Here is a 21,953-nt window from a genome sequence, read left to right as displayed (position 1 = left end):
ACGATTAAAAAAATATATTAGAACTCTCACCTGAAGTTCAACTTCCAACGTTCATCCTTTCTAACGATCATCTAATCTAATCCCAAAATTTCCTTACGTTTTCGTCTACAAAGCTTCGAAAATACAGTGCTGCGTGGGATTTGAATCTGGGACTCCTTGTAGAATTGGAATCGATTACATATATTTACTATTTCAGCTTTGCCAGATGTTCAGCCATATCTACGAATGAGCAACCGAGATTATTTTACCTTCCTTCACTACTACTAAGATTTGAAAAAGAAAACTGTGCAAGGCAGTTAATATGCATTTCTTGTTCAGTAGTGTTACAAACACAAAATTTTCCTTGTCTCGAAATAATATGACAATAGCTGAAATATTTTACCTTAAATCATCGTGAACGTTAATAATCTAGTATTACCTCCAATTTTACTTATCAATTTATATAAAAAACTTACTTGTTAATCATTTTTGTCATCAATCGTTTCTCAAAAATAAAACGAAATAAACCTCGATATTTCCCGCCCAAATTCTTTTGTTTTCTCCCTTTTTGTTTTATTGAAAAAGTAACCGGTTAAATTAATGGCCAGAACTATCCGAGTGAGAGGTGCAAAATTCATTTATAAGAAAAATAATCTTATTTTTGTTTATAGTTGAAAATATCAAATAAAATAAATGGAATCACTTACTGGTTTATGTGGTTTTATTATTTTTTTCGTTCCAATTATTTGACAATAGGAAGGTCATTCCACTTAAATTTAAATATGACCCGTGACAGAAGCATCCCCTAGTTGATAAAAATGAAACTAATTCAGTGAAAGGTCCTACAGAGTATAAAAGCAACACGCGCCCGCGCCGCGCCTCCGTTTGGCAACATGGCGGCATTCGCGCGATTGGTACGTTATACTCTTGTCAATTGCAAATTGTATTAAATACTATACATTGATAACAATAAAATCATAAAAAGAATGCATTTTGATAATAATACAGATCATCTAAATTTTAAACATAATTTTAAAATTGAAATTATTACAGATTTGAAATTCGAATCATTTTTTTTTTAAATAAATATTTCGTTCAGAATTTTATAAATGTTATTACTTATGCTAAATAATAATTTAAAATTATGATTTCCAGGAAATGCATTTTTATTTACTTATTGTTATTTTTTTAACTGCTTCATGTAAAATAATTAGATCATTCAGCCATATTTTAGATTAATCAATTTTAACATTTTTTTATTTAAGTATAGTGCTTTGTTCATAAACTTTCTAATTATTATTGAAACGTTGCGTGTGATAAGAGCTGATAAGTGGTTTTCAACTGGTTCCTTTGTTACCCGCTGTTGTTAATTGGACTGATGTGTGGAACAGGTTGCAAGATAGTGCAGTGCTGGTGTTAATATAGATAAGTGATCGTGTTATGGTGGAATCCGTACTTTGTGTTGAGAAGAACATCATTATTTTGGAGTGAAATTGGGAAAAAAGAAACATGGATTTATATGTCCCCAACCAGATGTTAGGCTGATTTTAAATTTGCACTTTTTTAAAATAAATATATTTATCAATACTTACGTAAATAGTTTATTTGGACATTTACATTAAATAGGGGAAAGTTTAATAATACAGAACTAAATAAATAACAAGCCCATAAATAAGTTAAAATTATTTCAGCCTAAATTACTTATAAACAGTACTTAAGTGTCTACTTAATAAATAATAACTCAATAAATCAAATGTAGGTATTCCAGTCAATAAATTGTCATATTATTACGTATAAATTAGAACTCTATTCATAATAGTATGTCAATATCATAAAAGTAACAATAAATTTAAAAAATCCTCATAGGCCACTAAATCACAATATTCAATTATTGAGTAACAAATTGTTCGCAGGTGCAAAACATTACGACATGCACCACACTTTCTAACATCGATAATGCTATAATGATACAATACTGTTGCCTATTATTGAAATAAAAACTAAAAAATATCGTGGAAACAAAAAAATAAATGTTATTGAGCAGAGAGAATTAAGTTTTATCCGCTAAATCATGTTAAAGAAGTTGCTTGACCGCGAAAGAGAAACGAGTAACGATCGAGAATGACCTTATCTTTCAAGACCTGTCAAAAGTAAGGATGACAGTTTGTGGGTGTTCCACTTAAAGGTCACAACGACAACAGAACGCGGTCCAAATATTTAATTCCAATATAAAAATAAAACGACCAAATTTTCTGTCAATATATTGGACCAGATAATCACAAAGAATACGCGAAGCTTTCCATCCTATTAACATCAAAGGATTTATTATCTTTAATTAAATTCAGATCTTCACTCTTCATGTAGATGTACCTCCTACTTAAAAGACCTTGAACTGAAATAAATTTCTAAATAATATTGGTGACAGATTCGTCCTATATCTGAGGAATAAAGTGACGTTCACACTATTGGTGATTTCCATAATATTTTCATCTATGTTTTAATTTTAAATTCCATAAACTACTAAAAAAGCTAGTACGTTTTTAGTAGAACTTGTATTCGCATCTAAATCATTATAAAAATATTGTACTAATAACAAACTCAAAGAGTTTTACTTATATTAGAACTCAAAACCTATGTATTGACTACCTTTCACAATCAAAATGAGTTCTGTGGTCTATCTATTCTGAATGAAAATATTTTGATTCAATCAATTGCTAGCTAGCAAATTGCTTGCAAGTTACATTTTTGATTATATCACTATTTCTTACTCTATTCCTTTGTCATTTTACAAAACTAGTTATCGATTTACAATTACATTACTTTTTATAAAAATAATATTGTTAGATAACATCTTGTATCGATTCGTGTTATTAAATGCTGACAATTTAGGAAATTACTTTTTATAATTTTTATTATAGGTTTTATGTTAGGTATAAAAAATGTTTTTTTTTGTACCTGGTTCATTAATATTTCGAAATTTAAATCTTTATTATTATTTAAAAAGAAAAATAACGTTAGGTTTCATATTATGGAAACTATTCAAATATTGTATTATCAACTTATACAATTATAATAAGTTTTACAAGTGCTACGTATTATGCGTTTTATAGCTTGGCATTGACTAACTAGATTCATTTACTCTTTTATTTTAAAAGTAAATGAATAGTTTTTGTTATTAGTTTATTCTAGCTATTTATAGTTTCGGAAGTAGGCTAGATTTCCAACATTATTGCTTCGTGTACACGACCTTCGCTACAGTAAATCACAATTCTTACACATTCCGATGAGCCAACACTTGACTGACCGTTACAACTAAAGGTGCGTGTCCACTTGCCCAAGTGTAATGTAACCTAAGCTTCGCTTGCTGCAATGTACAAATGTAATGTAATACAATTTCTCTGCGAATTTCTGGGCTATTTACGACATATTTTACCGGTACCTAAAACGAAGGTTTAAATTGCTAGAAATGCAATATAAAAGATGGTTTTAATTTACTACGCCAGATATCCGAAGGCTATCTAATATGTTACTGTTGTAAAATTTCGCATTACGATCCGATAAAACAATTGTCAAATTAAAATGTTCGCACAATTTTAAAAGTTGTACAGAGTAAGATACCTATAAGATAAAGGGTTGATTTTCTGTAGATATAGAGAGTGTGTCAGACATATCTCATATGTGTTTGTATATAGGTACTTATATATATGCAGATATATCGTAACACAGTCGCGTAGACACGGGCAGTGCGTAGCAAAATGTTCTATAGAAAAATATGATTTTGTCTGCCACGGCCCCTGTCTGATACGTTCAATGTCTGAAGATATAAACGAGGCCTAAATCTCTATGATAGAAACAAGTTCAAAACCAAACTTGTGGTCAAATGTGGGTACGAAAACTATCCTTGTTCGAATAATATTTTATACCTAGTCGGATTATGCGTATCTAAATCTGTTGCCTTTGCAAGTTTCTAGTCGCAGGCCAAAACAAGTTTGTTATGTTCACTCGTTTCATAACGTTGGTAATTATTTCATTATCAGGAACATTTCCATGTTTCTTTCGAGATAAAAAAGGTTTTATTATAAGATTTATAACTGATGGCAAATGGTTACTTAAGTTTTTTATAATATTAAAGTGACAAACGAACAGTGTAGTCCATCAGTAAATAGCTATTGTCGACCTTTGTTTTTTTTTTGTTAACGAGGAGGAAACCTTCTAAAGGTACCCGGTGCCGTGGGAGCGACACAGGCTTATGTGGGACTCTTACCGCACTAAAACCCCCCCGGTGGTCGTTCTCGGCGCCGCGTAGAGGTTTTCCAACGGAACGCAACCGGAGTTTACTTAACGCTGTGCCCCGTCGGGCTCGGCCCAGGTGAGCTTGACGTTCACCACACCGTCTGGTGTGCACGACGGTATGCGACCACACATACCGCCGTCCTTCCCGGGGCCGCTGGCCGGGCGGTTTGAGTTCCCACTCTTGCCACCCGCAACCCCGTAAGTCCCCTTTTAGTCGCCTCTTACGCCAAGCAGAGGATACCGTAGCCCTATTCTGGTCCCGGAACTACAGGGACAAGCTATTGTTGAACTAGGACACCTATAAGATTAAATACGATGCTACCCCTAAAAACTAAGCTGCAAGAACTAGGAATAGTATGTCTCCCTCACCACACCCTTCATACTAGAACACAGCAGCACTTAACACTGCTGTATTACGTAGAAGTAGGTAGTTATTCATCTTAGTATGACCATAGGTACACTAAACCAGTCATAAGTAAATCGTGTCAAATCGTAGTTAAATGTATTAACTAGCCGTTCCGGTCGCGAGCAAGTAATATAATCCATTCATATTATTGTGAGTGCAATGCGTGTCTAAATGCATGTATGTACTTAAACTACATATTTGTAATTGTGTAAACAATACCACGAAATTAACCTATTCATGATATGGTCATATACTATATTGTCTAACAACACATTTTCCTGATGAAAAATATGGTTTGTGTAACTCCGCCCCTGGTTTAACGTGTGTACTAGGGGCGCACGCGGAATCGTCACGGGGGTGCATTTTACCAATTGATATAAATATAGAAAAAGAATCGAAGAAAAGAATTCATCAAGATTTTCAAACTTTTTCATTCTTAGTCTATTTTTATATTTTATTTCTAGCAAAAGTATGTAGGGTTGCAAAACTTCAAATCTTTCACTATATTTGATGACAGTTTTTTATACATAATGCATAGACCTTGCTTAAAATGAGTTTTATTTCATGATTTACAGACAGATTCAAATTCATAAAAAGTCAATTTTTTTGTCATACGTCCCTGCTCCAAGTTAAAACATAAGCGTAAATAACTAATGACTTCGATATATTTTTACAAAATTGGTATATTTTTGGAAAATTTATATTTATCACCAACCGTACCATACTTTATTCGTGTAAACCAATAGAGTTTCAACAATCCTTATATTTTACGATTGTTGCAACGAAATATCGTTGTTATAACACTTATAAACGCCAACACAACATGGTCTTACTTATCACAACATTTTCCCGTCTCAGTGGGCGGTTGCAATGATAATGGCCTGTGACGGCTGTAATTCCATACTGAAAAGGACCACACTTTGTGTTGAGTCAGGGAATTGCTGGGAATATTTTTGGAAAATTTAGGATTAGAAATTTTTAAGTCAGACAATTCCGAATTTGAATCTAGATCGATCGATCTTCCGAATTCCGAAATCGATCTATGACATTATAAAAAAGTAATGTAATATTACATTATTAGAATTTATGAGCCAAATCACTATTTAAAATAATGCATTCATGGATTCCTAAATAGGATTAAATATTAAAAAAAAAATTCTACACTCAAACCACTACCAGTTGTACAACAGGATTCAATGTGTCGTGGATGTTATGAATACACACAACCCAGACCCACAACATCAATCTAAGTTCATCATCTAGATTTCTGGCTGGCCGGGATTAAACCCGGAACTCTATGCGTGTCAGCGTGCTAACGTGGTCGCCGCCACTCCGCCACGTGGGCGTCAGTACTACATTTAGATTTTCTATCTTTTTTAATACACAGCAGTTTTCAGAGATTGAATTTACATATGTACAAAGTAACGGCCATATTAATTAAAGTTGCATTCAAACAACAAGTTGTAATTATGTTAATTGTTTAGTTATTCTCAACCGCTTTATCAATTAACGTAGTAATGGCTTCTAAATAATTGTTAAAATTTAAATATCAGGTGTCTACAAAGTAGTATAAATGAAACATTGATAATAAGTTAGTATTTGTATAACTTGATTCAATAAAGATCAAATAGATTAAGTAGAACAAGTTCTCATAATACTTATAGTATTATAAGTAATTTGGTGTTTATGTACATTATCTTAAGCTTGCTGCACTGCACACATAGTTATTTCGGTAATTTATTGCGAGCGGGCTTTATTTATTTATTTATTTAATAAGGCTTACAAGCTAAGTACATAAAATGATGTAACATAATTAGATACAGTTTTATATATGCACTTAAAGGTTTGCACAAAAATCAGACGCGCTAAGGTGTACTAAGGTATCTTAAAAAGAGATCTTACAATATAAGTCGCTTTTATTTTATTCATTTAACTACTCTTACATTAATTTTGTTACTAATTAGATTGTTCTTAGCCCCAGTGTCCTTAAATAGGTAACGTCAAAAAAGAAACAGGAGAGCTGTGAGATGGTATTATTTAAAGCATTTTTTTTCGAACACTGTTATATGGGTATCAAATGAATAATAATATGATTAATAAATGGAATAATTCCTAACGCTTTATCAAACAGATTCCATTCGGTAAAAAAAAATGAATTGTCTTGTATGTAGACGGTTATTTTACTAACAATGTATTGTGATAATAATATAACAGACTCTTAGCGTCTAGTCCAGTTCATTAGTCAACATTGTCGCTCGCCTTTCATCCACATGTTAGTTTAACTATTCACATGCGAAACAGGTTATTATGACATTCAGTGCGTGTACTGAAATGTAAAGGTTTAGTTCAAGGCTACCATTTAATGCTTACACTAAATTATTATTTAGTGGTACGGGATATGTCTGTAATTTTGATATCATAGTCTGTATTTTTTAACTATAAATTTAATAAAAGAGGAATATATCTTATATCTATATTATAATGATTAAGTACTTATAGTATTCAAAATGTATATTTTGATGATATATTTAACTAAGATTACTATTAGTTACATAAATTAATGATTCATTTTAAACATAAAATAACTTAGAGAAGGGCTTATAAAACCTTTGAATTAATACCGTAGGTACTTATTTGAGGGGTTTTCATACAAATAATCGAGTTATTACAATCAAAAACCCAACGCCTTCATTCATAGATCAAATGGTCTTAAGTCTACTGAACAACGTAGATTCCTGATTCCTTATAAGCACAGATAAATAATATAATGTAAATTATATAGATACTGTAGCGATAAGGTTAACTTCTTAAGACAAGATTTTAATTAGCGGGATTCATAATAAGCAATTGATTTAATGATACTATTTATTTCCGATTTCATATGTGAAATGAGGAAGCTGATAAGTATATCCTGACAATGAATCAATCAATCATCGGAAATATATGTACAATGAATAATTACACTTATGTCGTAAAAACTTCCAATTAAAACAAAAGTAACTGGTTTAAGTTAATGTTTGTAAAAAGAAAAATATACAAATTACAAATATACAACGTAAAGGGCATGAAAAGCAAAATAATAACATAAACAGAATGCCCTTTTGTTATGTCAACCATTACGTAAACAGAAAACAAAAACAAAACACATAAAACAAATCAACAACAAATTAATCGTAAATAAAAAATAAAACTAGCCGAAAATGGTACACTTAAGCATAAAATTCATAATTGTATTACAGTATCACTTCCTGCAAGTGTCTCGCATCGTGGCCACCGCAGCAGTGAACGGCCACAAACCGGACCATGGCCTCTAAATATTTCTACTTTCCGATTTGTCGCCCTTTGTATAAATTACCGGCTTGATACGAACAAAGAACTTGTATTAAAAATATTTCAACATGTAAGTGCTCTTATTTTTAAATGACAAGCACTTTTACGTCGCTATCGATATAAGTTAAGCATTAAGATGAATTTAAATTTTAATTATTTGAAGGTTATATTTTTATACAACTAGAATAAAAAAATGAATTTATTATTATTTGCAAGTGTGCCTGACCGGTGATTTAACCCGGAAACCTTTACGTGACAATTCGCAATGTTGTAGTTTAAGGCGGTCAGAGGACCTTTAATAGAATACCCACATAAATATTTTTATTAAGGCGCAGACTTTACAATATAAAAGAAAAAAAATACATTCTAAACAATGTATCTTTAAGATATATAAGTACTTAATATGTTATAAGTCTTGTGTTATCCTTAATAATAAGAATTACTTACTTATGGAATTAACCAAATAGTTTTAACATTATGACGTAATAATTCTTACAAGTAGATTGACTCAAGTTCTACTTTATCGTTATAAATAGGTCGGTAAACATGTCTCAATTGCAAAATACGTATCAAAAATCCAATTATAGCAGACAAAGTCACGAACAAACGTTAGTTTCTAAGCACGCACTGCCCATATCGCCAAGTAAGACGGCTCAGCGAAATAAAATAGAATAGTTTGACACGTAAACTCACCAATGCGTAAACTATAACATTGTGGTTCAAGTTACGAAAGACTAACGTTTCTAGAAAATATGTGGGTTATACAGGCGGCGACTCTTACAGTAGATAAACTAAGACATTAGAAGCAGTGATAGCCTAGTGGTTTAGAAACTCGGCCTCTTGATCGAGGGGTTCGAGGTTAAATCCCAGGCACGCACCTCTGATTTTTTTTAATTATGCGCGTATTTAGATATTAATTATAACTTGCTTAAACGCTGAAGTAAAACATCGTGAGGAAACCTGCATACCTGAGAAATCTTAAAAAAAACCTTTTCAAAGGTATATTAAGTCTGCCAATACGCACTTGGCCAACGCGGTGGACAATGGCCTAATCCTTCTCATTCTGAGAGGAGACCCGTGCCCAGCAGTGGGACAGTAATGGGTTGATGATGAAACAACTGTTGTTGTTGTCCAACTTAGTACTCAAGGATAACGACGTTGATGCATTATAAGTTCAGAAAAGGAAATACTGGTATATAAAGATTGATTATATACGAAGAGGCTGTACGTCATATTGAATTTACAGTTTCTGACCAGGTAGAACAATAAAAATCACTTTATATCGAGTAGATTGAATGTTTTGGACATTAAAATATCTATTTACTAGAACTGCATTGACTAACACCGCATTTCCCAACCTGTGGTCCGCGGACCCCTGGGGGTCCGCGAGTATATGTATGGGGGTCCGCGGGGTCATCTCTGGACCATACATAAATCGCTCATTTAATGCAACAGGGCCGCTTTACTGCTGTTTTCAACCACATACCTATGTGAAAAAGTATTCTCTACTCTTGTTTATACAAAAAACAAATACAGAAACAGATTACAAGTAGAATCTGATTTGAGATTACAGCTTAGTAGTAACATCAACCCGAATATTGAAAACCTGATTTAGTTGCAAAAAAGCAACACCAACACCAACAACAACACCAACCTTCACATTATATTTTTTTCTTATTTTTCATAATAAACAGTTACAGTTACCTTATGTACACTTCATCACACATCACACTACATCCACTGATGTATTATTGTATCATATGGAGACGAGGAGACTCCCTAAATCCAGCCTAAGAAATTGCAGTTTCAAATCGAGATTTAATACATCAACAGTAATATTACACACATAAATAAGAGTCACTTATAGCTCGCCTGTAGCTTATACCATTCAATGATTTTTTCTAAATAATCGTATTTTACGTAATCATAACGAATAATAGTAAGTAGCAAGGTCAGTCGCAATTTCGTGCGCTTGAACTAAATTTGTAACATTTCTGTTTTAGCGTAAATACCTGTTTTGTCACGATTATATCTTTACGAAAATTATAACGTAAATGGTAATAGCCGGGCTGTTGCGTTAAAAAATAAATAAGCGCCAACAGACTTTTTATTGCTTGTTTTATTACTTCATTTGTCTAAAATGTTAAACTTGTAATTAAAGTGCAGATATTTCCTAATAGTAAACCTAATGTTTGTAGAACACTGTTAATTAAAAAATGAAATGCTTGGAATGTAATCTATCCGTCAATAAAACAGTGAAGGTTGTATAGATTAATTTACATAACAGGCGATAGACACCACTTTATTAATGTGGAATCATAATAGTTTCAAGAACATCAATTTACGTCTGAAAGAACAGATGAGAATATTATTTACAAATTATACAAAAAATGTTATAGAAATTATCTGTCAAACGAAAGTTTATTTATAACTTATTATAATTATAATGCAAAAAACTACAATACTTAATGTGTGTAATACTAAATAATGTGCAATATAATCGTTATTTTTTAAAATCCTTAGTGTACATTTGACGTATGAAACTAAGTGCAACGACAACGCATTAATAATGGGAGGAAAAGCTCGCTAAAACGTTTCGTATAGCGTAATACACATTACGTGCGAATTTGGTGGACGCACAGCCGGGCGTCTTAATAATAAAACGCATATTTATCAGTACTGCCATACCTAACCATTGTACTTCTAAATGTATTTAAAGGTTACATTCTGTTTTTCAGACGATCCTAGCTCTGTGCGCGTGTGCGCACGCGCAATACGCTGAGGAGCGCGCGCCGCGGTACATCGCCTCGGAGCCTAAAGTGACCTCCACCCCGGTACCCATTCTCAAACAGATCAACAGGTGAGATTTATGTCATTTTCTTAAATGCAGACTTGGCGAGGTGATCGTATCTGGGCTTGTTACTGTACACTTCCGTAGCTTCCGAACGGAGCGTCAATAAGGATATAAGATGTTTAAAAAACGTTGATATTGTGACGTAGATTTATGTGTTGTTACCTTCAGTCGGGCTGCAGTATCTTTTTTCACATGGTTAAAGTGATAACTCGAACAGTATGGTCATAGACAAAAACCTTTATTTGTATTATCAGGTCTGATGGACGAGGAGAAACACATCATAACAATCATAGTCAGTAGCGTTGTTTAACTTAACATCGTGTATTGACCGATGTTGTACTAAAAACTGTATCATATCTATATCTTTATTTAGAATTATATTTTGTCGTATCTAGCAGTGACAACGTATTATTTTTCCGTTTTCTTCGGGATCTAAAATTAACATTACCCCTTTAGTATAACCATATTGCACCGATAAGGAGTATGTTCTGGATTCAACCCCGGAGGTGTCTTTGCCGGCGTAATACTTATTACTAACTTTATACGTTATCCATTGCAGGCACAACGAGGACGGTTCGTACACGTACGGCTACGAAGCCGCCGATGGTTCCTTCAAAATCGAGACCAAGAACCCCACTGGAGAGGTGAAGGGCAAGTACGGGTACAAAGATGACACTGGAAAGGTGAGTTAATCTTGGTTTCGACTGCTATAAGAACTTACCTCAAAATAAATAAGGAGCAAATATTTACTATTACTTTGCCTACCTATACCTTTGAGATCCTAGGCACAAAAAGATATTGTCCCTGTAGTACCGGGACCAGAATAGGGCTACGGTATCCCCTGCCTGTCGTAAGAGGCGACTAAAAGGGGATTCCGGGGTTGCGGGCGGCAAGAGTGGGAGCTCAAACCGTCCAGCAAGCGACCCCGGGAAGGACAGCGGTTTTGTGTGGTCGCATATCGCTGTAATCACCAGGGGATGTGAGAGGAGCGTAAATTGCTCCCCCCAGGGCAGAACCCGATAGAAGGGCATCGCGTTAGGAGGAATCCGGTTGTGTTCCGTTGGAGATCCCGGAGTTCCTTTTGAAGGTTTCCCCCTAGTCAACAAAAAAAGGCATAGAAAGATATAGGTGTTACGGAGTATAGAACTAGAAGGCTTTATCTTTATCTATGCAGTTTAAAAGGAAATCCAATAATTCGAATTAGTTTTCGTAGGTAAAAGCAGTTCTGTGGTTGATTCGAGGTACTGCTATCTTATCTAGGTTTTATTGTAGATATTCAAGGGCAAAGGCCACTTATGATAAATAAATAAATAAATAAATAAATGATAAGATAAATCGCAGTGGTCACCTATCATTAGTCAAATCACATGATCTTTAGCTATGAAATAGAAGTGCTTCTTAAAAATACATAGATACATTTTTAAATAATAAGTACATATAATATAATCCATGTCTTTAAATATTTCCAGCTCCGTGTGATAGAGTATGGTGCGAACAAGTACGGTTTCCAGCCAGCCGGAGAGGGTATCACCGTAGCACCACCCACCCTGGTCGATGAGTCCACCAGGGAGGAGGGCTTGAGGCCTAACAAGCACCAGGTAAGGTCCTATTACACATTGCTACGCCGTAGCTATCTACGAAATTTATTCATTACGATGAGCGTAATTAGATCCTAATCCTTTGCTACGGCGTAGCGGCCTACGATATTTATTGACTCAAAATCATCTGAGTTTAACGTCATTATGTAATTATTGTTTTTTCAGAGTTACGTTATTGTTGTTGGAACCGGCTCAGATTATGATAGGAAAATGTCTACCTTATACATTATAAATCATATAATATTTTTGTTTATAAAGTAGGTCTTAAATACAAAAAGAATGAAATGATCATGAATCATCATCACGGCATCAATGGAATCGTTCATAATTATCTTTTGCTTACAAAAATGTATATCATCTTCCAGCATCAAGACGGCAGATCTCAGTACCGCGCGCAGCCCGCCCAGTCGGTGGACTACGACTACGAGGACACCGCGCCGCCGCCGCCCCGCCCCGCGCCCCGCCCCGCCCCGCAGCAGTACCGCCCGCAGCCCGCGCCGCAGCAGCAGTACCGCCCGCCGCCCCCGCAGCCACAGCCCCAGTACAGGCCCCAGCCCCAGCCCCAGCAGCATCATCAGCCCCAACAGCAGTACAGACAGCAAAGTGCTCCAGCTCCTCCTAAGGTGAGTATTCAGACATTGGCCATAGCATGACATAATGAGTAAACTTAATGATAAAATGGACACAGACTGGAAAACTCATCCAAAAATCGCCTGTACAACCTGTAAGAATCCAAGGAGTCCATTTCATTCTAGGAAAATCTTCTATGTCAGGATGTACTATATTTATTTTTTGTGTGGCACAGACGAGACTAAAAATCTGTTATACGGAAAGTTTGGGATATAGGGTGCGTCAAGCACGCCACACCTAAATAATAAATGGAGAATAGGAGATAGGGTATTAAAATATTATCATTGTGATTTAATCTATCTTTGTGCAGGCATATACAATTGTTAGTACAAAACGAAACTAATAATATACTTTCTTTATTGTTATTCATAAAATACATTATATTTCAGCCTGCCTTCTTCGCTGGCGCTGCACCTTCTCCCGTAGAGGACAACTTCTTCAACCCCGAGCCCCAGCCCCGCCAGCAACAATACAGACCCAAGCAGGAGTTCAGGCCGGCACCCCAGCCGCAGCAGTTCGCCCCGAAACAAACCCAAATCGAATACCAGGACTTCAACCAAGCCCCCGCCCAGCCCAGCTTCCCCCCCGCGAACCAGTACCAGCAGCAGAGGAGCCAGCCCTACTCCATGCTGGATCAGTTGCTCAAGGAGTACTCCCTGCCCAAGGGCAACTCCGTCCCCCTCCATGATATCACGTTTGGATCCTATTAGTCGGATTAATTAACATGTTTTGTAAATATGTAGTGTATTTTTTAATTAAATTCAAATTTTATATTTATTTTGTTTTTTATTCATTTCTTGGACTGCATGCTCGTCTGCTACTCCTATATTACAAAAATATTAAGAAAAAACGCTGTCTTCCCTTAGTTTAACAAAAATATATTTATATTTACATCTTTACTATAAAATAAACCATGTTTGTCTTATGTTATGGAACAAGGAAGCGAGAACATTGATGTTAAATGAAATTATCGCCAATAGATCTCTAGGATGAAGATCGATCTGAGATTAAGATACAGGGTGGATACTATATTAAGGCAATAAATTTAACCACATGAACCTCCCAATCCATCTCCCAAGTCCTTTCTTATCTTATACTTTAAGCACAGGATTTTTTTCCAACCCAACCACAAAGACATCTTCGTGGTTGGAACTTAGAGGTATCACCACCACACGTAATTCTGACACATACCTATGTGTTTCTCATCCGGGAAATAAGCTGGATCGGCGCATAAAGTTTATCTACATCTACAGCTTTATAAAAAATACCCTTGAAAGACTAAAATAAATCCCCCCTGGAAGAGCTCTCTAAACAGCTTTCATGGCCTTGCGGGCACTGTTTGTCCCAAGTTTTACTTTCTTTAATTTTGAAGAACAATACGTACCTATGTTACAAATTTACTATTACGTTTAGCCTACTTGAAAAACCATAGCCTAAAGTTTCCATTCTCTTTTGGTATACTCTATTCTGGCAGCTCTATCCTATCACTGAGAAGCAAAGTATGCTTATTTATGTATGTATGTATGTATGATCATTTACAACAAAAACTTCGAAAAACCATACAAAATATCAGGCCAATGTCAAAACAAACCATAACAGTCCCATATAGTATTGTAATCCCAGAAGTATTACTCAACACCTTCCCGACAGCGCACCATTGTTACAAATGTGGTTTTTAATACCGTATGAGGCCGTGGGAGGGTTTCCCATGGGCCCAGAAACAATGCCTGCCTCTTACTGCATATGCTGTGCCATATTTTCCCACCGAATTATGTAAGCTGAATAAAATTTTACGTTTGATTGCAATGTCTGTATATTTAATTTGTTTGTATTTTCAAAGTAGATCGACTCATTGTGGTACGGCCTTGATGGAAGCATTTTTTGATGTATGGTCATAAGTATAACGAGATTGTCATATTTCAGTCATACATTTTTAATGAGTACGTTTTGATCTACTATGTTATATTAATTGTTTTAAGTGGTCAAAATAGCGGACATAACTGACAGCCTGAATGAATCGTAAAAATACCTTCTAGTTAAAATTTGATTTTGTCATAGAATAGTAAAGATTACTCACTCCTAACAAGAAAAATTAACCAGTTTTGACAATTGAAATTGTCACTGTCATCCATTTTCTTGTTTGAAAAATATTAAAAAATGTAGTTACGAATGAAACGATATTTCTCCGCACTTTTTCTTCGATATCGTGTTTTTGCACCACTTAAATGCGCATGTCGGCATTGTTCCGCGTAAATTACACCATGTCAGCCATTAAGTGGCTGACAGAATTGTCAGCCGTTTAAGCCATTTAATGGCTTCCTTTAATTACAAGGCGGTGAGATATCTATACTAATCTATGGATTTAATTTAGTTATTTCATATTATCGTTCTCATAATTTACAAACATAACAGCTTTATTGGATTTTGAAATGATACAATTAATCTATGTTAAATAGTAGAAAAGTATAATCTTCTAACTCATAAATAGACTAAATTTGACAACAAATTATGAATAAGTAATTGATCTTGTACCATTTTACAGAAAAAATCTTACACATAATAAAAATGTTATTTATACGGAACTTAGCTGCCGTTTCGTACAAATTTTGGAGACAAGTGATGATTATAAGGTGGTTGCACTCCCTTATCATGCAAGACTCAGTGCCGTGAAGGCCTGAGTATTGTTATGAGCTCGCAATGGACGAATGACCTTGGCGTGACAACTGCAAGTTCTAGAAATTGTCTTCGGTACTCATAATATTTATTTAAATTTCGAACTCATAATATAATAATTAGAGATATTTTTTGTACCTTCCCTTCCACCTTCATAAATAGTTTGAAATTAAACTTCAGAATTTAGAAGTCGAAGATATCGTAATAATGTATGAATGCTGTGGATAAATATAAAAATACATATCTTATTTTATCCAAGAGTATCTAAAAGCAAAACAGAAAAATATTCATTATGCCGCTTCATAATCAATGCTTTTCTGTTTTGCATAATGATCTGCTCTATCGGAGATCGAACCGGGTACGCTCTATGTAGAAGACCTATAAATAATAATTAATAAATGCCTGGATTAATATTAAAATAAACTGCCTTAAAATTTTGAATCTCCTGATATAATTATAGATTTTTAGACTCCTGTGGTTCGACTCCGGTGGCACCACCGCCACACCTATTTCTACCTAATAACAGCAGTGTTAGGCGCTGCTGTGTTCCGTTTTGAAGGATGTGGTAAGGCCGACAGATTTTTCCAAGGCGTTCCAGCTTAGTCCTCAGGGGTAGCGGCGCATCTGTGGCCGACCTCAGGTAGGAATATCTAATCCTATCTGGGGTTGATTACAGATGTCCATGGGCGGCAGTAGCCACTTACCATCAGGTGGACTGCATGCTCGTCTGCTACTCCTATATTATAAAACAAAACTTTAAAAGTCTACCTAATAATTTTCAGCAGTAAAATAAACTGATTTGACCCAATATAACGACATAACTATTTACATAAGGAAATAAGTAATTATTTTAACTGGCGCGAAGTCAACCAGCATTGAATTCGTACTGTCTCATTAACTCGTAAATGAGATACACATTTTATACAACAATTTCGTACAAAATCTTTATTACTACAGTTCGTGTTAAAATATTTACATTATTATCTATTACAACTAAAGGTACTTGAGTATTCTAATTTAAATATCACTGTAAATAACCGAATTTCATGGAGTTAATGCCTTTGCGCAGGTTTATTTTCGTTATTCGAGCCTTCTTCTCCTAAAATTTGGACATTTCTCACCTGCTTTCTTGGAGGAGCTGCAGTTGTCATTTCAGTTGCTGGAGCAGGAGTTGGCATGTAGTCAGGACTGATAGCCAGCATCAGCATCTTCAAGAGCAAGGCCTCCCTCACTTCGACTGGCAGAAACTCAGGCATGTCTTCTATATGGTTAGAAGACGACCCAGCATTATCGTAAGGGCGGGTGTACCTTCGACGTGGCACGTACCTCTGGCTCTCGTACTGTTGGTTGTCGTAATTCGATACCTGGTTTTGGTACAGGTCCTGTCTGTACTGCTGGTCGTACCTGTAGTCATAGCGGTCATCCTCTTGGTAGTTTTGCTGCCGATTGTAGTCGTACTCCTGTCTGTAAACTGGTTGGGGTTGATACGGAGGACCGGGAAGCATTTGATCCATTAAGGATTGAAGCTTAGCCTGCCGGAGGATCAGGATATGGAGCAAGCGTTTAAGATCCCTAGTGCTCACTGGAGCTGATATACGAGGTACGTCATCAACAGGATCGTAACGTTGAAAATATGGTAGTGGGGCTCTGTAAGGATTGACAAATCTCGCCTGATAGCCCTGAATTGGAACACCTCTCTCATCAACGGGTATTGGGATGATCCTGGTAACGGGCCTCACATCATATGCAACTGAAGCAGCTTCAGGCGCTGTTGCTTTTGGCTGGGCTTGGTTTGATTCCTTCAGAAATTGCTGGTCCAGTACTTTGTTCTGGTATTCATATTGGAGAAAGGGCCGCTGGTTACCAATAGGAACTGCGGCACCAGGATTGTCTCGCAAATATTCGTGTGTGCGGAATTGTACAGCTGTAGTCGGACGATGATAAATTGGCTGTTGCTGATATAATCTACCATCAGAGTCTCTTTGAAGTGGAATGTGCACTACAGGAATGGCCGTCGATGTTAATACTGTATCTCGATCAAAAACTCGACCTGTACTAGCTTCTACCGTAGTTTCCTCTGCCTCTTGCGGGATTTCTTGGTACTGGCGATGAATTTGTTGTCTTGCCGCTACTAAAGAATGTATCGGCACAAGTCTAGCACGTGGAGTAGTAGTAGTAAATAATGGACGTACCGTTCCAAGAGAAAGATGGCTGCCGTAGACATCAGTAGAATCATCGCCCATAGACTGCTGCAGGCTGACCATGTGAGGATTGGCACTTGTTTCAGTTAACTGACGCCGAATTGCATTTTTATTTTCAGGTGTATTTTCCTTCACTTCTTCGTACACTGGTTTTACTGTTTGGGGTATTTTGGTGGTAGTCTGTTTGGGTATTAAGTCATCTTTCACTGAAGCCGGCACTGGTTTCGAAAGTTGGGTCCGTGTTTTAGCACTATCGTCTTTCGGCTTGTATGGGTTCATATTGCTTGCAGAGTCATCAATCTTATACTCAGTTGTAGTTTCAGAATTTAATGACGTTCGTGTCGAACTCGCTCTCCTTCTTGGAATCGGTTGAATCACAGTTCCCCTTGTAGTTGCACTAGATCTGGTCGGGTATACAACTGTTGCTAAAGGTCGTCTAGTTGTTGAAGATACAGTCTTGTTCACTCTCACAACCATCATCGGTGTGCTGGGAGTGGTACTAGTTGTAACTGGAACTGGCGTGCTGTCACCAGAAGAGGTATATGTAACTCGTTTTATTTCACCATCTTGATCTATGTAGCCGAATGTACCCTTAACGTTGCCTTGCACATCTCTGCTCTCGATCTTGAAGGTACCGTCGTCTGCTTCGTAACCAATAGTATATGATCCATCTTCATTGAGGCGGCGAATCTGCTTGACGATCTCGACCTTCGCCGGATCTGCTGTTTCACTGGCTTTCAAGATTTCCTTGGTCCCATTTTTGGAAGATTCGATATCCGTCACATTTTGGGTCGAGTTAGTTGCTGCGACGGTTAAGATGCACGCGTAAATTACGGAGAGGTGTACGAGGAGGTTCATCTCGCTAGGGCAGCCGCAGCGGCATGTCGGCTATACGTCGCGCCCGCGGTCTCGGGTCCCCTATATAAAATATTTCCCCACTCATGTCCTCGCCGTGCGAACGCCTTACGCAAACACCACCATTGTTGTCACTTCATTATCTGAAACGGAAAATCTTTTTTCTGCACTTACCCGTGCCGTAAGATCTCAATTGTTTAATTGTCCGTTCGAAAAGTGCGTATGAATGTGGACAATATAGTTAATGTTTGGTTATTTATTATTGGTATTGGAGTAATATTTTATAAAATATGCAATTGGACATTCTATTTTAATTGGTCCATTGTTACGAATTCTATGTCTATTGTTCACACGGCTCGTCGCCGAGTCAATGTCATGATAATTACTCCATTTTGGGTCGACTTTAAAATGAAATCTTTTGTCCTTGATCCTTTCTATTCCAAAATTATGCCTAAATAAATCTTTATTATGCCTTAATAAACGGAAAATTATAACTATATCTCAAAACAGCACATTGTAATAGAAAGACCGGCCGTCCTTACTCAGGTATTACTGGTATATTCACTTTGATTGATGCTTCAATACAAATTCATATTTATATGTAAAATTTGTTAGCCAAATAAAGTATTTCAGAAAAATTAACGTGAAGCTCTAAAACATATTTCAAATTCATAATCTCCTTTACGCTTTGTTTTATAATAAGCCTGAATTGCCCTATTGGGTAGCAATAATCCATTCTGATTTTCAAACATTCGCAGCGGTTATTAATATTATCAGTAGAACAAGAGGCGTGAGAAAGAAACCACCGAGTGTCATAATTATGTGCGAAGATTCTTTACATTTACAAAAAACATTAACTAGTTGATAACTAGGCACATAACGCAATCAAGTGGATTGCATAGTACTTGCCTACTTAGGTTTCAACAAAGTAAGTACCTACTAGGTTACATTCGACTAAACAGGAATGAAACTTTGTGTGGGTGGAGTGCAATCGTTTAATTTACTTATAACAAGTTTTTTCTTCACTTGCTATCTTCAGTTCGTATTTGAGGACTAAATCTAGCAACTGAATTTTAAAATTGAACCTTTCCGATTTTTTTTTGTACTTATAAACATTTTTATAGTGTCACCGTTTTTACACTAGCGATTGTTTTATATATTTTTTTTAATTTAGCCCTCTTCATTCTTTCTGTAACTGCGTGTACAAATTTGGTGGTGCAATATTTATTTTTCTGTTAAATACTACCTGAAAGTATTTTACAACAAAATATTTTTTTCTCAGAGAGGTCAGACCCTAATCTATGTTCTCCCCAAGTTTGTCGTGGTACTTAAGGAACATACTGTATAAAGTTTTAATAATAAAACTTATACTTAGCGAACTGTATGATTTGATGCTTTAATCTTTAAAAATATAACAATTTGACTTACCACATCTGAACCTGTTTTCATAGAGGTTTTTATGTAATCTTTTTTTCTTTTTTAACTGGATACCTTACAATGATTTAATGGACTGGATATGTAACTACCACTCATTGCTGCATTGTTATGACTGATCTAAGATCAATAAATAATAATCATCACGTATAATAATCAACTTGCGAATGGTAAGTATATTATCAACTTACACGCAAGACATAATAGGCTTGGTGTTTTGAATACTAAAACTAAGATACAATTGTTCTGACGTGGTGTACTACGTGTTGATACACGTAGCCATCGTTACAGACATTGAACGTATCAGACACGTCCCGTGACAGACAATATCATGTTTTTCTTGATAATATTTTGCAGGCACGCCTCAAGTCTGCGCGGTCGTAATACGGTAGAAATGAAAATGTCAACACACTTATATTTTAACACTAGCTGACCCGGCAAACTTTGTACCACTTTAAAAACTATTTATCAAATATCATATAAAATATAGCCTATGTTACTCGTGGATAATGTAGCTCTCGAATGGTGAAAGAATTTTTAAAATCGGTTCAGTAGTTTTTGAGCCTTTTCATTACAATCAAACAAACAAACAAATGTTTCCTCTTTATAATTTTTATTTTATTTTTTATTTTTATCAAATCACAATTATATGTATATATGTATATCATAAGTGCCTCGCCATCATAAACATCATATTTATTACATATGTTATTCATGCCATATACTCATTGTTATAGTACATATTTCCATTTAATAATGCATAACATTTATATATATTTATTATCTATAAACATTAATTTCCTATTTTTTAGTAAGATTTTCTTTAGTTAGTTAATTTTAATTAGAATTTATATAATTTATATACTTATGACATATTTGCATACCCTTTGGGTTAGGATAGGAGCACAAAACTTATGTATTTCACGCATGTATACCACCTTATCCTGCAATAAATGAATTGAATTTGAATTTGAATTGAAAGATTCATGTTAATGCACCTACCTTTAATTGCTACGCATGTTGTGTTCATACGTAACTAAAATTACAAAAAGACTAATTTTAAGAAATAGATCCGTAAGAACTGCTGTATTTTGTAATTTTGTGTATGATCCTTAAATAAATAAATAAATAAATAATATTAGTATAGATAAAAATACTATCTTTACTGCCACGACGTCTTACGATCTGTAGATGTAAATGAACCCTATATATACGAGTATATCATATAGATGTCAACAGTAGACATTTCTTCAATTTATCAATCCTCCTGAAATTTACCTATTACTGAATATTTAGTAATTACAGCGCCATCTAACAGTAATACGATAAAACAACTACAATCAAGTAGAAAAGTGTTGCGTATACACCTAGCTATTGTTCTACTACTATGAATAGAGTGTAATAACCAAAAGAGTGCGCTGTTGTCTACGGTTACTTTAAAACTATATGGTCCATATTTTTTTAATTTAAAGATTACAAAGGTTTTATACCTCTGTAATTTGTAAATAAAAAAATATATCTGTATTCGGGGGCGTAGCTTTGACAAGGAGCAGAGTTCAAAACAGTGCAGATAATTCGCCAAGTACGAGTCGAAATCGCACATGGAGGCCACCAAATGTTTATTATTTTTTAACTTATTTTTATTCATCTCGTTATTTTTAACAATACTTAGTTATATGACACAACAATAGATGGCGTTG

The 21,953-nt window shown here is 35.3% G+C and overlaps 2 protein-coding genes across 2 annotated transcripts; one reads left to right on the top strand and one right to left on the bottom strand.

Annotated features, from left to right (window-relative positions):
• Positions 1 to 831: 831 nt before the first annotated feature.
• Positions 832 to 13,867, top strand: CPR54 (cuticular protein RR-1 motif 54). The gene is made up of 6 exons (XM_073082817.1): positions 832 to 893; positions 10,747 to 10,868; positions 11,422 to 11,545; positions 12,332 to 12,460; positions 12,826 to 13,083; positions 13,480 to 13,867. Exons 1-6 carry the CDS (start codon positions 873 to 875, stop codon positions 13,798 to 13,800), a joined length of 975 nt encoding a protein of 324 aa, XP_072938918.1. The 5' UTR covers positions 832 to 872; the 3' UTR covers positions 13,801 to 13,867.
• Positions 13,868 to 16,693: 2,826 nt separating this feature from the next.
• LOC140749777 (uncharacterized) lies at positions 16,694 to 18,869 on the bottom strand. The gene has a single exon (XM_073082933.1). The coding sequence runs from the start codon at positions 18,820 to 18,822 to the stop codon at positions 16,816 to 16,818; it is 2,007 nt and encodes a 668-aa protein (XP_072939034.1). The 5' UTR covers positions 18,823 to 18,869; the 3' UTR covers positions 16,694 to 16,815.
• Positions 18,870 to 21,953: the final 3,084 nt, after the last annotated feature.

The sequence above is a fragment of the Epargyreus clarus genome, unplaced genomic scaffold (genome assembly GCF_041222505.1).
Source record: "Epargyreus clarus isolate Ecla_fem2 unplaced genomic scaffold, WU_Ecla_fem_2.2 ptg000018l, whole genome shotgun sequence".
In the NCBI taxonomy this organism is placed as follows: Eukaryota; Metazoa; Arthropoda; class Insecta; order Lepidoptera; family Hesperiidae; genus Epargyreus; species Epargyreus clarus.
This window is presented reverse-complemented; position numbering and strand designations above follow the sequence as displayed.